Source organism: Perca fluviatilis, chromosome 11 (assembly GCF_010015445.1).
Source record: "Perca fluviatilis chromosome 11, GENO_Pfluv_1.0, whole genome shotgun sequence".
Taxonomy (NCBI): domain Eukaryota; kingdom Metazoa; phylum Chordata; class Actinopteri; order Perciformes; family Percidae; genus Perca; species Perca fluviatilis.
The window spans coordinates 11,400,913-11,415,713 of NC_053122.1; the positions used below are offsets into that span (position 1 = coordinate 11,400,913).

Below are 14,801 nucleotides of genomic sequence, written 5' to 3' on the forward strand. Positions count from 1 at the left end.
ATTGACACGCAGTTAGACACCTCCCCTGGCCCTGATTGGTGCATCTGAACAGGGAGCTGTGGATTTTTGCAAATCGCACTACAGGCTGTAGGTGGTGGCAGAGGAGCCGGATTTTTTATTGAATTACCTGCTTCATGTAGTTCTACTGGAACATAGGGTCAGTTGCAGCAAATATGACAGAAAGTTAGTTTTATAAGTCTTACCTACTGCACCTTTAAGGGACCAGCGGTGAGCTTTAATACCTCAAACTCTGGCATCCGTGTGTAGTCAGCAGAGACTGATTTTATTTCACAATTAAGAGGTCCTTTTGGAAACTTAATTGGTTTTAAATGCAATTCTTGCTTAAAACTTAAATTCCTTTGAAATCCTCTGTGTGCCTTCTTATATTGCCTAACTTTTCGTAATGCCTTTGTGCCTTATGTAAAGAACTTTGAACTTGAATTGCCTTGTTGTTGAAAGGTGAAAATAAACTCACCTTGCCTAAAACATAATATATTTTTGTTGATTCCCATGACATTCAGAAAAGTCTATGGTAGACACGTTAAGCACTCTAAACGATTCACATAAAGAAATGTTCCTTTGATTTATTCCAATTCAAACTAAACTTAAGTGCTGTGACTGTCGTTTTCAGAAAAACAAAATGCTGTGACCTTTTCTCTATTTGTGCATGGCAATTACCGTCACAGACGTTTAATTATAGTGATTTTCTATCATGGCGACATTGTCTACACCAGGCAACTTCATACCGCTTGTTTTAATATGCAAAAAAGCATTACTGTTTTCTCTATGAGGGGGTAAAATCACTTTATTGGATTCTGTTTAAATGTATATATCATAACTACAAATAAATCATGTCAAAGTGTGTTTTTTAGGACTACCGTACCTTATCCTGAGCATATAGGCCCTCAGGCATTATCCTCTGCTGGCCCATTCCCATCAGAGCCACCTCTAAGGCCAAAGTCAGGTAGGACTCCCCTCCATCAGGACTGCCCCACACTGGTACGTGGTGGTAGACCGGAGGCCGGGGGTCACCTTCTGAGAGGAAGGAAGGAAAGAAAACTATTCAGTGAATCAAGCAAAGATGCATTCAACTCTGAATAGGAACAAACGCCCATTTTACAGACCTTGATAACTGAAGGTAATATGAGGCATACGTTAGTCAAGTAGGTATCTTCATCCTGGTAGTCAAATCTACAGAACATGGACGTATCCATCTTTCCACCATGCCTCAATTAAGACTACAATGTCCGCTGATTTGGCTAACTCAGATTGTTAAAGCATCATATTAGTGTTGTTGCATTTTGGCAATAAACAACGACTGATAGTTTTTTCCCGGTTTCTTACAGTGCAGCTGAATTAGGAAGGGATTGCTTCAGGGCCAAATAAATGGTAACAAAGTAGGCATGTGTATATTGTATTAAGAGAGACTTGAAAAAAACCTTGAAAATGAAACTTGTATGGTATGGTCTGTGTATATATAGCTATACAGCTTGTGTAACATTATATAAATACAGCATCCATAGACTGTGATCACTAATCTAAAATGGCTGCTACACCCTACACCAATGCTTGACAGCAATAAGTGAGAACAGATGCGATGAGAGTATCAGCTGTTGATTGGTGCCCACTTATTCTCTCTCTGCTCCCCCGATCCATCATTATGCTTAAATCCCCTCTGAGCAACAGATCCCCTCAATCCTGTTTATTCCATGGATGTGTGTGTGTGTGTGTGTGTGTGTGTGTGTGGAAATCCAGGAAAAAGGGAAAACTGATTTCATAGGCTTAACCCCAGTGCAAACTTTTTTTTTTTTTTTCGTCCATTGGCTGTTGATTGATTGGTTGATTTGAAATGATCAGACATAAAACTGCATTTGGATTGGTCGACACATAGCCTGGCTCCACCCCTCCTTTTAACAGATGTTCCCAGCTATCTTCCAGAGGGGAATAAAGCACAGTGACCGGGCTATACACATAAATACACACACACACACACACACACACACACACACACACACACACACACACACACACAACACACAACACACACACACACACACACACACACACACACACACACACACACACACAAGTCATACCACTCTTCTCAAATTCCCCAAACAACATAAGACAATCATTCACTGTATCGCCAACACACACTTGCACCGATGAGTGTGCCAGGGGTCAGCATTGTTTGGACTGACAATAGTTCCCTGTAGCTGGGTAACAATAAGAAAACCCAGCCCCTATTCTGCTCTGTCGCAATGGCCACTGATGAAAAAAAAAGGCCCTGAGCAGGGTGAGAAATGCAAATGGTGATGGATTCTATACATACCACACACACACTCACACACACACACACACACACACACACACAACAGGAGTGTGGTCTAAATGAGCTGGGTGTTCCAGCACAATCCATTCAGGCTTTGCTAGTTTATGGCTCTCTACAGCACAATAGGGCCCGGTCCTGATATAAGAACATGGAGTCTGTTGTCTAATGAGTCACTGCTGGTGTGCCCGATCACCTCTGCTCAGGGATACACTGCATCAGCTGGTGAAGTGTGCGAGGAATTATACCTCGTGTTTGGCAAACAAGCTCGTTGACCCATGAGGTCCGTGGTTGAGTATGTATTTGGCTGAAGTACATGCCAAGGCTTTGGCTTACTCTCTATAGGTTCAGTGAACGGTAAGTTACCTTAGAACCCAGCCAATAGCAGTGCAGCAGTGGACACACAGAGGGAAAATGATTTTGTTCTTAATATATGCTAATGAGTGGCTATACTTGTGACATTATAAGTCATTGGACATGTCTGAATAATATCTTTCAGTGAACACCACAGAATTCTTTCAATCTTGCTACCTCTACCTCTTATTTTCTGTCTCTATAAATTGTTAGGTTGATGCAGCTCTGACCAGCACTCATTACTAATGGCTGCTCATAATGGAAGTAAAGCCTATCATTTCAATGTTAAAAAAAAAGCTACAGTATACATTTAAGTGACTCCGTTCTTGAGCTTGTACAGAACAAAGTGAACCTACAACACAGAATATTTTCCATGCCAGAACCTCATGGCCAGCCTTTATAATCTATTTATAGTTTGTTGGTGCACCAGAACAGGATTACCTCTGCAGAAAATCAGCAAGTAAAAGACACTTTAGTGCTAGTCTCGCATAACCAGACCTATCTCCACACTTTGTTTTAGCGCTGAAGAAAGGTCTGCTTAAACCTATCGTAATTCAGCACTAAGTAAAAAAATAAAATAAAATAAATGCTCTGTTGTTTGTATTTGAAGCCCAGGATGAAGCGATGGCGCCCTTGCAAAATAGTGTCGAAAGTAAACTTGTTTTGGTGGACCATTTGCACTTAAGCGTGAATTATACTGGCCGCAGCAGAGCTGGCGCGGCGCAAATGTGACGTCATGGAATCGCCGTGACTATTTATACCCGCGCTGGTGGTCACGACACTAGTTGCAGTCTTCTCCTGAACAGAGGTGGCGCTAATGAGGAAAGGCTACCGACTTTGCTCTTTCTACGGACTAGAAGAAGAAGAAAAAGGTAAACAACGGCAGAACTGGCAGCAGCATTGACGTCAATGCTTCGATTTGATTCGATGACCTACTTGGTCGGATCAAGCCTTTCATTCGCCATAAAAGAACTCATCTTAACCCAGTAAGTTTACCAGAGAGACCTGCGGTCACTCTGAGAGTCCTGGCATCACGTTGCCCAGGAGCTCGTTCATGCTTCCTGTTTCCGCTTTGTCGCGCGAAGCAACCTCGGCTCGTGCACTATAAATCCGGGCGCACCAGCAAGATCTACGTAATTTTGACATCACGATGGCGCGCGCCAGGTTGGGCACGGCCAGTATAAGTAACGCTTTAGGGAGGTGAGCCCTGGCATTACATTGGTTAAATCCCCACAAAAGAAAATGCCTCATAAAACATTAAGAGATGTATGTCGACTACGTGATACGTCTTTCACTGCTGAAAAAGACAAACGTAATTTAATCATCGGTGCCCTAGAGGTGAAGCCTGCCTACACTTGAGCTCCGAAGGAGCTCGCTGGACTTAGTGTTTACGTTGCAAGCTCGTAGGTTTTTGTTGTTGTTTCACGTAGCGAGAGGGTAACGTGCACATAGCGTAAGGGGAGGAGAATATCTATATCTTCTGAGTCAGACTTCTTCAGTGCTAAATGATGCATCAAAACAGGAGTAGTCATGGGGACTGTATTCAGGTTTGTAATGGCAAATAATCAAGCATGTCGGTCTTGTTGCCGTTTAATAAAGTGAACAGAGCCTCAAAACGAGTCTGTTGTGAAGTTTTGTGATTTTTTTGTCATGATGATTTCCAGAGAACTCTTATAAAAAGGAGAAACAGAAGCATATCTCTGTTCTTGTACCTCCGGTATCCATGGTGTTGTCGTCGTCCACGCGGCAGGTTTCGGTGAGCGTGGTGAACAGACAGCCAATCGGATCTAACGGATGGCCCACCCAGCCTTCCAGGTTGGTGGTAGAAGTCACGCCCCTCTGGCGAAGCTCTGAGAGAAGAAGAGAGCGGTAGAGAAAGACAAATGTTAAAATGATCCTACACTGGCTTTAGAAAACGAACAGCACTATATATATGTGTGTGTGTGTGTGTGTGTGTGTGTGTGTGTGTGTGTGTGTGTGTGTGTGTGTGTGTGCGTTTACCTTTCTTTTGGTGCTTGTAGATGTCCATCTGTCTCTGCTGTTGGAGGCGGAGCGTGTTGATGATGGCGACGGCCAATCGCAATGCTTCCCTGGAATAACCGTGGGAACGCAGGGCATCGACGCGAGCACATGCAGTCGGGACGTGGTCTGAGTGTGAGATAAGGTGGAGTCAGGACAGCTTAGCGCGCACATTAACTGAGCTAAATGAGATAAACGCTACAACACACACACACACACACACACACACACACACACACACACACACACACACACACACACACACACACACACACACACACACACACACACACACACACACACACAAACATTTTGCTGTTCACAGTCACAGACGTGGGTGGTATTTCAGAAAGCAGGTTTAGTGAAAACTCTGAGTTTGTTAACCCTGAGATGAGGGAAACTCTGGCTTTTCTGTTTCAGAAAGAGAGGTAACTTCACCTCAGAGTCAGTTACTATGGTAACTGAGCCTGTGAACCTAACCTGGTCGCCAGCAGGTTTTCTTCAAGAAACCTCGAGTTTCTCTCAGTCTCCTCCCTCTGACACAGCGCTCTTTCATTTCCTCATTCATTCATTCAGTCTGGATCAGGCGCATTTTAGTTTGTTATCGGCATGAATACAAAAAAAACATGTTGGTTTATTAACCATGTTAGGCAGACTAGCCTATAAAACATTTTATTTCTCGAAACATGGCATTTCCTTTTGTCTACGATCCCACTGATGAAGAAGCTGCTTTACTTCACAGAGAGTTAAACATACGTGGGGAGATGATATTGAAGCCCCGACATTTTAATTTTCAGATAACTTATTTGACTACTATTTGAGCGGTATCGTTTTTCTTCCCAGTCGATCAGTTATGTGGCCTACATAACCTCATCCGTCCTCATATCACTAACGTCGCCCATCTATGCTCTTACATCCCAGCAGATTATCGCATTACTGTTTTTTTGCCATCGGCATTTGTCTTTTCAACATTGATGATGCGGAACATTTTAGTAAAGCCGCTGTAGCAAAGCGCCGTCAGACTGACTCGCTCTGAAACGTGTTTTAAACGTTTTTAAAAGGAGTTCCACAGTATTGCAGGTAAATAATGTAAACCCTTTGAAATAAGATTATGGATTATAATTCTGATAATGATGGTGCTGCAGCCTCAGAAAGGGATTAGTAGTACTAGGACTTTTTCGCCTGCAGGATTGCACCTAAATGAAATAGATTATAGGTTCAATACCATTTCACCAGTAATATTAGGCTATACTTATGATTAAATATGATATACACTATATTGGAATATACAAATTTACTCTAGCAGCAATTTTCTCCCATGCAAATTCTCTCTCTTTTGCAGCAGCCGCTGTGTTGCTTTTTTTTTTTAACTTGTTTGTGCGCATGAGTATTTCCGCTTTGTTTGTGGTTGTTACCATGGTGAATCGTAGTATCGTGGCTCCATTCATGCTGCCTTTTTATTGTGGTAGTGCACGCGCATGAACCTACTCTGAGTTGATTGAACCAACTCATATCAGCTGTTCTGAAACCGAAAACTCAGAGTTCCCCATCTCAGGGTAAATCAACTCAGACATCAGGGTTAGACTCAGAGTTTGTTAAACCTTCTACCTGAAATACACACACTGTGGGACAAAAGATGTAGTCAGTAATAGCACTCACAAACAAAACACACACACACACACACACACACACACACACACACACACACACACACACACACACACAGTGCAGTCTCAGCAAAACACCAGTGTGTGTCTGATAGCTGGCTTAAGTTGCAGAATCTGACAGATCTTAGCTGGAAGCTGCTTACTGCAGATACTGGCCTCAATATCAGCAGAATAAGTCTGTCTGTGTGTGTGTGTGTGTGTGTGTGTGTGTGTGTGTGTGTGTGTGTGTGTGTGTGTGTGTGTGTGTGTGTCTTTCAGTGGAATTAGAGATTATGTGTATATGGAATGCCACTGCAAATAAAGTTTTTCTATACTGTTGTTATCCAGAAAGTGTGTGCATCGCTCATTGCTTTTTTTTTTTAGCAAATTATTATTATATATTATACACAGAAGCATTTTTATTCGACTAAATATAATGCAATAGGTAAATGCAATACAATTTCCTGAAAATGAGTAATGAATTACCGCTTTATTGAAGTGTGTGTGTGTGTGTGTGTGTGTGTGTGTGTGTGTGTGTGTGTGTGTGTGTGAGTGTGTGTGTGCGTGCGTGCATGCGTTTGCTCACCTAGCCAAAGCGGCAGGCCCTGTGGGTTGAACAGCAGGCTCTCCCCCTCTCTCTGGTAGGATGGAGACATGTAGTAGTCACTGCTGATGATCCTCTGGAGGTGGCTGTCCTGCCAGTGGAGGTCGCAGGCCTCGACAGCCCGGCTAAACACCGACCTCCTCGGCCTGGACAGAGAGTCTGAGAAAAACAACACACACACACAGTCAGTGAAATCGTCATGTTGTCATCTCTCCGAGAGTCACAGCGTCTAAGATCAATGTCGGTGTGTGTTCATATTTTGATTACACAGTGTGTGTGTGTGTGTGTGTGTGTGTGTGTGTGTGTGTGTGTGTGTGTGTGTGTGTGTGTGTGTGTGTGTGTGTGTGTGTGTGTGTGTGTGTGTATGTGTGTGTGTTTGCGCTGACCCTGTGCCAGGTTGCTCTGCGGCAGAGCGTTGGTGATGTTTGGAAGCTCGCTGCCGTAGTTGCCGTCCTCCAGCGGGCAGACGTCCATGTCGCCCCATTTCTTTAGCTGCTTCAGCCAGCCGCTCTTCTCCTCGCTCTTACAGTGGGGATTTAGCACCACGCACACCCACAATGCACCTGGGGAAAGAATGGCGATCAGAGGTCAGGATACAAAAGGAAGCAGAAGTTCTGGAGTACTGTTTAAGGGAACTGAACTGGCCCTGGAAAGTGCTTTCTAAGATACTAAAAGTTTTTCTTTGTGAAAATAGGGGAACAAAAACATCCATATTGTATGAATCCAAATAATATTGGTTGCACCAACTGAGGGGACTTACTGCACTAAAAACACCTGTTCTACATACACAGACCTCGAGCGGGATCAACTGTCAGGTGTCTGCTTCTCTGACGAAAATGATCAGGCAGCAAACCCTGGCCGTCTGGCTGTTATTTCTGTCTGTGTCTGTGTCACGATCCCCGTCGCTCACCCAGGAAGTGTTCTCATTGACCTCCTAAATGCTAAGATTGATTGCAGAGAAACTGAGCAGCCGTATTGATCGGCAGCCTTTATCATTCACTTTGTGTGGGGGGGGGGGGGCGCGAGAGAAAGGGAGAGGCTCGAGCAGGAGGAGAAGCTGCTGACTGGGTGACCTAATAGCTTACTGGCTGGTTGAACGTTTTACCTGACAAGTTGACTGCCAATGTGTCCGAGCAACTGACAGGTTGGACACGTCTGTCTGACCTACAGTAGTCTCGCATTGCCAGGCCCTCCTCCACAGCGCTGCGTAGGAGGGTCTGGCTAGTCCACACAGCATTCCGGGATGGGACAAAAACGTGCTCTCGTTTAAGCCCGGTTCAGACCAAAGACTCGCCACGAGATGAGTTGAAACTTGCCACTGCTTGCAACGAGCCGGTCAGCAGCGTTCTAAAACCTGCCAGCTCGCACCACTGCAACGAGACGGTGTATCATCTCCGTAACAACTCCTCTTTGTACTTCCGTTCTAACTTCCAACTTTTAGGCTTTTTTGTAGCTGGATATATCATTCGTTTCGTCTAAATATGACCGTGGATAACGTTAGTGATAGTGAGATGCTTGCTACAGTTGCATTTCTAGCGATGAATCGGCGAAAACACGTTTTATTTCTCGGATTCACTGCTTTGTTCTAACGCCGCTGGGCGCTCCCTCTCTTCAGTCACTCTCTCTCTCGCTTGACCATATAACATTACCGTGCCTTCGGGCGGTCGTTGAGGCTCTGTCTAAAACTCTGCCAGTTCGACCAGCTGTTTGTAACATAAAAAGAAAATGGATTATGGATCATTTTATTTCTATAGTTTATAGCTGACTTTACCAGCCGACTTCTCTATCGGCTGTTAAAACAGGTGACGTCCCTTACGTTCTAATGCCAGGCTCTGCGACTTGAACAGCTGAGTCGCAGCGAAACCATCAGCCATCAAACCATCAGCCAGCTCAGTCGAGCTGAGACGGGCCGGTTCAGAACGCTGCCACTTTTCCCGGCGACGTTCTAAAACGGTTTTGTCTCGTCGCAAATCCTTGGTCTGAACTGGGCATTTCTTTTAAAGTGCTCATATTATGCTCATTTTCAGGTTCATAATTGTATTTAGAGGTTATATCAGAATAGGTTTACATGGTTTAATTTTCAACAAACACCAGAGTTTTGTTGTACTGCACATTGCTGCAGCTCCTCTTTTCACCCTGTGTGTTGAGCTCTCTTGTTTTAGCTACAGAGTGAGACATCACACTTCTGTTCCATCTTTGTTGGGAAACGCACATGCGCAGTACCTTGGTAAGGACTACTAGCTAGGGCTGTGCAGTTAATCGATTTTATCGTGATTATGATTTCGGCTCCCAATGATCACAAAAACAGAATAATCGAGAAAAACAATTATTTAGTTAGTTTAGTTTTGCAAGTAAACTCTTATTTTATCTTGTGTTCTGAATGAAAAAATACAGTTTCAATAGGGATAGTAGTAAGGCAAAGTTCAAAGTTGTATGTGTTTTTTTTTTACTGTTGATTTATTTAACTTTTTCCACTGTTTTTTAAGTTCAATAATTGCATTGCATCTTTCCAGGAGTCAACGAGTAATTGTGTTAAATTATCTTGATTTCAAGAGTCACCGAAAATGTTCCCCTAATCGAGCGGCCCTACTACTAGCAAGAAGTCAGAAGCAGAGTATGAGGGAGTGCCATGCTAGCAGCTAGGCGAGCATTATAACGTGTGTTACAAAGTGACGCACGTTCATCACCGAAGTAAAGGCTGGACTACAATAGAGCTGTTTGGAGCAGTTTGTGAACAGTGTTTTCTGTTGGAGATGGTAAGTCCCTTTGGGGTGGACTTTGGGCTTTTTCACTTTGTAAACCTATAATGTGCACAAAAAAGATAAAAAACAGCCAAAAAGCCAAAAAGCACAATATGAACACTTTAAACCCATCACAATCTTCTTGGGCGGTGCTGAGCACCGCACGGAGCCACGGTGCCTCTACAAAATAGCCTCGGGAAGGAACTTGTTTTGGTGGAACTTGTGTACGATCAAAGGTTGTATTAGTCGTGCAACGGAAAACTCCGCTAGCTGTCTGGATTTATTCTGCAGAGATGTGAGCAAACTGATATGGCCAACTCATAAACAAATAAGTCATTTTGACAGTGTGTTTCTGTGGGACATGTCTCTGACGGTTCTTACCTAGCTCATCCCAAAGCTGCCGACACTTGTCCGTCATGCCCGTGCCCTGCTGTCGCCATAGCGACAGCCGCGGGTCTGCCATGAACTGTTCTGTTATGAGCGTCAGCATTCGGGCACCGTTGGAGTCTCGCATTCTTAGCATCTCCCTCACCTGGAAAGACCCGGGAGAATGCAGGCTTACTCACTGTATGTAATGCATAAGACTTTGACCTTCCTCCATCTGGTATTGATGCGCATCCTTGCTCATCAGAATGTATTTCAGGAGAGAAAGAAACACTTTGAATGGATGTGTAATTGTATCCAAAATGCACTGAAGACCCAACCTCTAGAGATTAAACACGCAGCTCGGGTTAACATACTTGTCAAGCACAGACAGACTACAACTGATGTTTAAGCAATAGTGTCACATTTTGGAAAATATGCTTATTTGCTTTGTTGAAGAAAGATACCACTCTCATGTATGTCTGTTTAGTATAGAGCTGGAGTCAAGGGGGCGGTTGGCTTAGCTTAGCACAAAGACGGTTAACGGTGGAACCAGCTAGCTGTTATAAAATCTTGAAAATCAACATAACCACTACATAAAAGAGAGTGTTCAGAGTTCAGAGTTCTCAGCATATAGGTCTGTGTTAAGGTTTTTTTTTCACTGAAAGACAAAAAGCACTAAGAAAAGTACTTTTATGAATCCTCTACATTGACTAATAGGATTTGCAAAACTACATTCAACCATATTCAAAATGTGGCATTGAATTTGAATAATACAGTTAATAAAATCTCAAGGTGTTCTCAGGACGTGTTTCTTTGTGCCATTTTCCCAGTGGGACACCTTACTTTTACACGGAGACAAGAAGTTGAATGGACGCGAGGGGCAGAGCGTTTCAATTCAAATGTCTGTTAATCATTGCATTCTTTGACAGTACCAAATAAGTACTGGGTTCATTATGAAGAAAAAAAAAAAAAATGGAAAGAAATTCTGACTAAATGATATACAGATATATGAGATATCCATTTATATTTATTTATTTTTACAGAATGCCTGTGTTACGAACTGGAGGCGTAGGGTTTGAATTTATCAGGCTGGTATATAGTCTCGTGAAAGACACTGGGTTGCATTATGGGAAATGTAGGATTGAGCTTGACCCATACCAGGCACTATAAGTCAGGATATATCAGCGCTGCGTCCATTGTGACCATTCTTTTTCCCAACTGTATGGAGGTGCAATACTCAATCACTGGAGTACCCCTTTAAGAAATGTTCAAACCTCGTTGGAGCATACCACATTTCTTGTTCCAATTTAAGTGTGTAACAAGAAATGTGAAAAAAAATAATCTCCTCAAAACAATATCCTATTGAGTTAAAGAATTATTTAACTTTGATTGTTTTCACTAGTGCAGATTCATCGTTATGATATAAACAAAGTATAATACATATATATATTTTAGTGCAGTTTCTAAATGGTCACTTGTGCTTTGGGATAGGCTGCTGCTGAGCAAAACATGTATGTAGGGATGACAAATGAACACAGATTTGACTTATTGATGTCTTAATGATGATTATGATAATATGAATCAATACGTAAGTCCCGGGCCACATAATGGAGCAGAAAGAAGTGGTGATGTATACCTTGGCGAACATGGAGTTGAGTTGCTTCCCAGAACCATAGTATCCTCCCTGTGACAGAAACTGTTTCACTTGCTCCCGGACTTGATCCTCGTCCAGATGCCAGCAGTTGTCATCGTCGATGCTGGCGCCTGCAGTCGGGTCCGGAGCACCTGGGAATGCAAACGCACGCACATGTGCACACATTAAATGACGGGCACCCACAGTGCTACAATGACAGAAACACATCCAGACAGAAAAGACAATCGCAGACACAATCGCATGAAAAGCTGAATAAAACTGTACAGAGAAGCGCAATTTCAACCAAACATTAACATCCTCTCCCCACATCAAAGCTGGTGTAAACAGAGTAAAGTCTGTGTATTCACTCAGTCACTCCATTCCTTCCTGTTCTCAATTCGCACTCGAACAAAAAAAATAAACACACGGTGACCATGGTAAATGGAGTTTACTTTCAGACAGCCACGCAAACACTTTTTTCTCTTATCTCCATCCTAACATGTCATTCAAGACGTCCTCAGAACTTATGGGTAGTTAGCAATCCGATCCTAAAAGCAAAAAGTCATTTTAAAAATGACTCTAAATTGAATTGTTACACTGATACTGCTCTCATACCTATTTGTTTTACATTTAACTTACAGTGCACCTACGTCACACTTGAGAAAAGCGGCTCGCTTTATGCTAATAGTGCACAGGAGGGAATATAAGGCCAACTTTATTTTTCTTCTGTTCGGCACTGTGTGTCTCTGTGTGTGTGTCTCTGTGTGTGTGTGTGTGTGTGTGTGTGTGTGTGTGTGTGTGTGTCTCTGAGTAACACTACGGGGAAATGTGAATATGCCCAGAAAGGGGAATGCTGCTTTGATCTAGCAGGAAGCGAGCTGAGGAAAGCCCAGAGATGTGTTTCCAACTGGCTCGGAGTACGCAAGAGCAAACCGCAACATTCCCCCCATCAAAGAACGCCTCGCTCCTGGATCGAGTGAACTTCAACCCCCAGGATCCCCCTTGTCAAACACAGCCAGGAAACACAGCGTGGGTCTTCCTGGACAGGAGAGCTGGAGAATGTCAACATTTAGCGAGCAGGATGAAATAAAGCAACAGAAAGAGAGTTTTGTTTGGCGAAAGGATGTGTCTAGTTTGCCGTTTCCCTGATGCAGGTCTGTTGTGGTTCTCCTCTTCTTTTTCATCTCACTACATTCTCCGGTCCTTTCATCTTTCCTCTCCTTTCAGTCTCCCAGAGTGCCATGTGAGTGCCTTTCCTCTTAGTGTCCCTTTTCCTTTGCACACATCTCTCTCTACCTTCCCCTGCATTCATTTCATCATTCTGTCTTCTTCAACATACTCCTACCACTGGAAGGAGGTAGTCACTGGAGAGAGGGAACTAAGGAATCAAACGACATATTTGAAGCCTGCCTTGCTGCTTCGCACGAGTAATCAGGGCTCTGACGTATGACAGCCTGTAGACTAGCACGCGGCATGTTTTAAGTCTGTAAGCTTTTAAGTCTGTCCTGTTGCTGTGAAGATATCCCTGCAGAGGAAAGGGACTGCACCTCAACAGATTTAACTTTTCAACTTTTTATTAAGAGACGAGCTGTGCTCTCCCATTGACTGCATTGCATTAATGGCATTAGACAGTCCTGAGTTTTTTTGATTGTTGGGGGCAAAAATCCTTGATTATGCGGCACATTTTCTTAAAAAATGCAATGGAATATGCAGGATATTTATGCAATTTTATGCGATGAAATTGCGGGAACTTGCAAAAATTTTGGGAACTTGCAAAAACTGCGGTTTGATGAAAAAGAGAAAAAAAAGTGATTCCACCAAAACCATGCTTTTCGATGAAGTTCACGTCGTGTAATTACGTCACTTCGTAACGTTCCCATAGCAACAGGGGAAAATGGCTGCTCTTGTGTGAAGTAAACTCAAACATTTTCAACTTTCTGCTAAGATATATGTGACTTTTTTGCAACGAAAATGCGGGGATTATGAAATCATGAAAGCCCCGCATATTTTGCGCAGAAATCGGCAATTTATGCGGTGTATTTGAAAAAATGCGGACTCTGGCTGATTATGCATCGAATTATGCAATTGCATAATCGTGTTTTTCTGGATGGACTGATTAGACATCGGTTCTAGACGGATTTGGTGGATAAGTGAGATGTGAATGTTGCTCTAAATATAACAATATCGTGCATTTCTACGTTCTAATCAAATGTGAGCTAAAGATTTGCCACAAAGGTTGCCCTCTCACCATGGACCTGGTTGATCTCAGAGTTGGAGGAGAGGATCTCGTCGGCCAATTTCTGAGCGGTGGGCAGCACCTCAGTGTGGTGGGCTGTGATCAGGTACTGGACCAGCTTCTGCAGCTGATCTCTGTTCATCTGGAACAACGTCTCTGAGATGGGCAACCGCAGCTTCACCTTTAACACACACACACACACACATACACACACACACACAAGTGAGTCCATGTGAGTTGGTCTGTGACTTTTTCAGTGTCACTGATTCCAGCAGTATGTGAGTGACATCTGTGAGACTTCTCATTGACATAGATGTATTTTGTACGCTGTGGTGATTACCTGTTCAGGTTTGCGAATGCGGTAAAGAGAGAGCGCCACCACGTGGGCGCAATAGAAAATGTCTCTGTTCCCGCAACCACAGGTGACGGAGGTGATCTTGCATCGGTCGAAGCTAATGGCCACTTTGTGGGTGACCTCCGGCTCTGATGATGTGGCGGGCTCAGTTACGGTGCCACTGAGGTGAAACCCTGCAACGACACAGGGAAGAAGGGAGGATGAGTGAGCTTCAGCATTCAGTGATGGAAAAAAACACATTAAAAAGCATGTTTAACTACCCAGACTGACATTTTAATGCGTGTCTGATGACAGGTGACAGGTAACTGCCACATTAATGGAAACAGAGGTTTTCACTGTTTTTAAAACTACAGTACTTTTGCAAAAGCTAACATCAGAGACACAGCACACACATTGTATATCGTTTTCCCAGGTTCCCTAAAGTTATTTGACATCATCACAATGTGTCCCGTTTCCTTTGTGTTGGATTCTATCTGGGTCTGGTGTGCCCGACTGCAAGGAGAAAAGAAGCATTTGTG

At 43.4% G+C, this 14,801-nt stretch overlaps 1 protein-coding gene across 2 annotated transcripts in view; it reads right to left on the minus strand.

The window, feature by feature from the left end:
- The window catches only part of zswim5 (zinc finger, SWIM-type containing 5), a 71,729-nt gene that overhangs the window by 10,029 nt on the left and 46,899 nt on the right, over positions 1-14,801 (minus strand). The window contains exons 2-10 of one of the 2 annotated variants that reach the window (XM_039815056.1): positions 14,269-14,456; positions 13,941-14,109; positions 11,696-11,844; positions 10,075-10,225; positions 7,339-7,515; positions 6,935-7,111; positions 4,685-4,831; positions 4,396-4,533; positions 884-1,032 (exon numbers count right to left, since the gene is read on the minus strand). In XM_039815056.1, the coding sequence (XP_039670990.1) occupies positions 884-1,032; positions 4,396-4,533; positions 4,685-4,831; positions 6,935-7,111; positions 7,339-7,515; positions 10,075-10,225; positions 11,696-11,844; positions 13,941-14,109; positions 14,269-14,456 (1,445 nt within the window). Of the gene's footprint in view, positions 1-883; positions 1,036-4,395; positions 4,534-4,684; positions 4,832-6,934; positions 7,112-7,338; positions 7,516-10,074; positions 10,226-11,695; positions 11,845-13,940; positions 14,110-14,268; positions 14,457-14,801 lie in introns of both variants that reach the window. The other variant, XM_039815055.1, reaches the window with a different exon arrangement.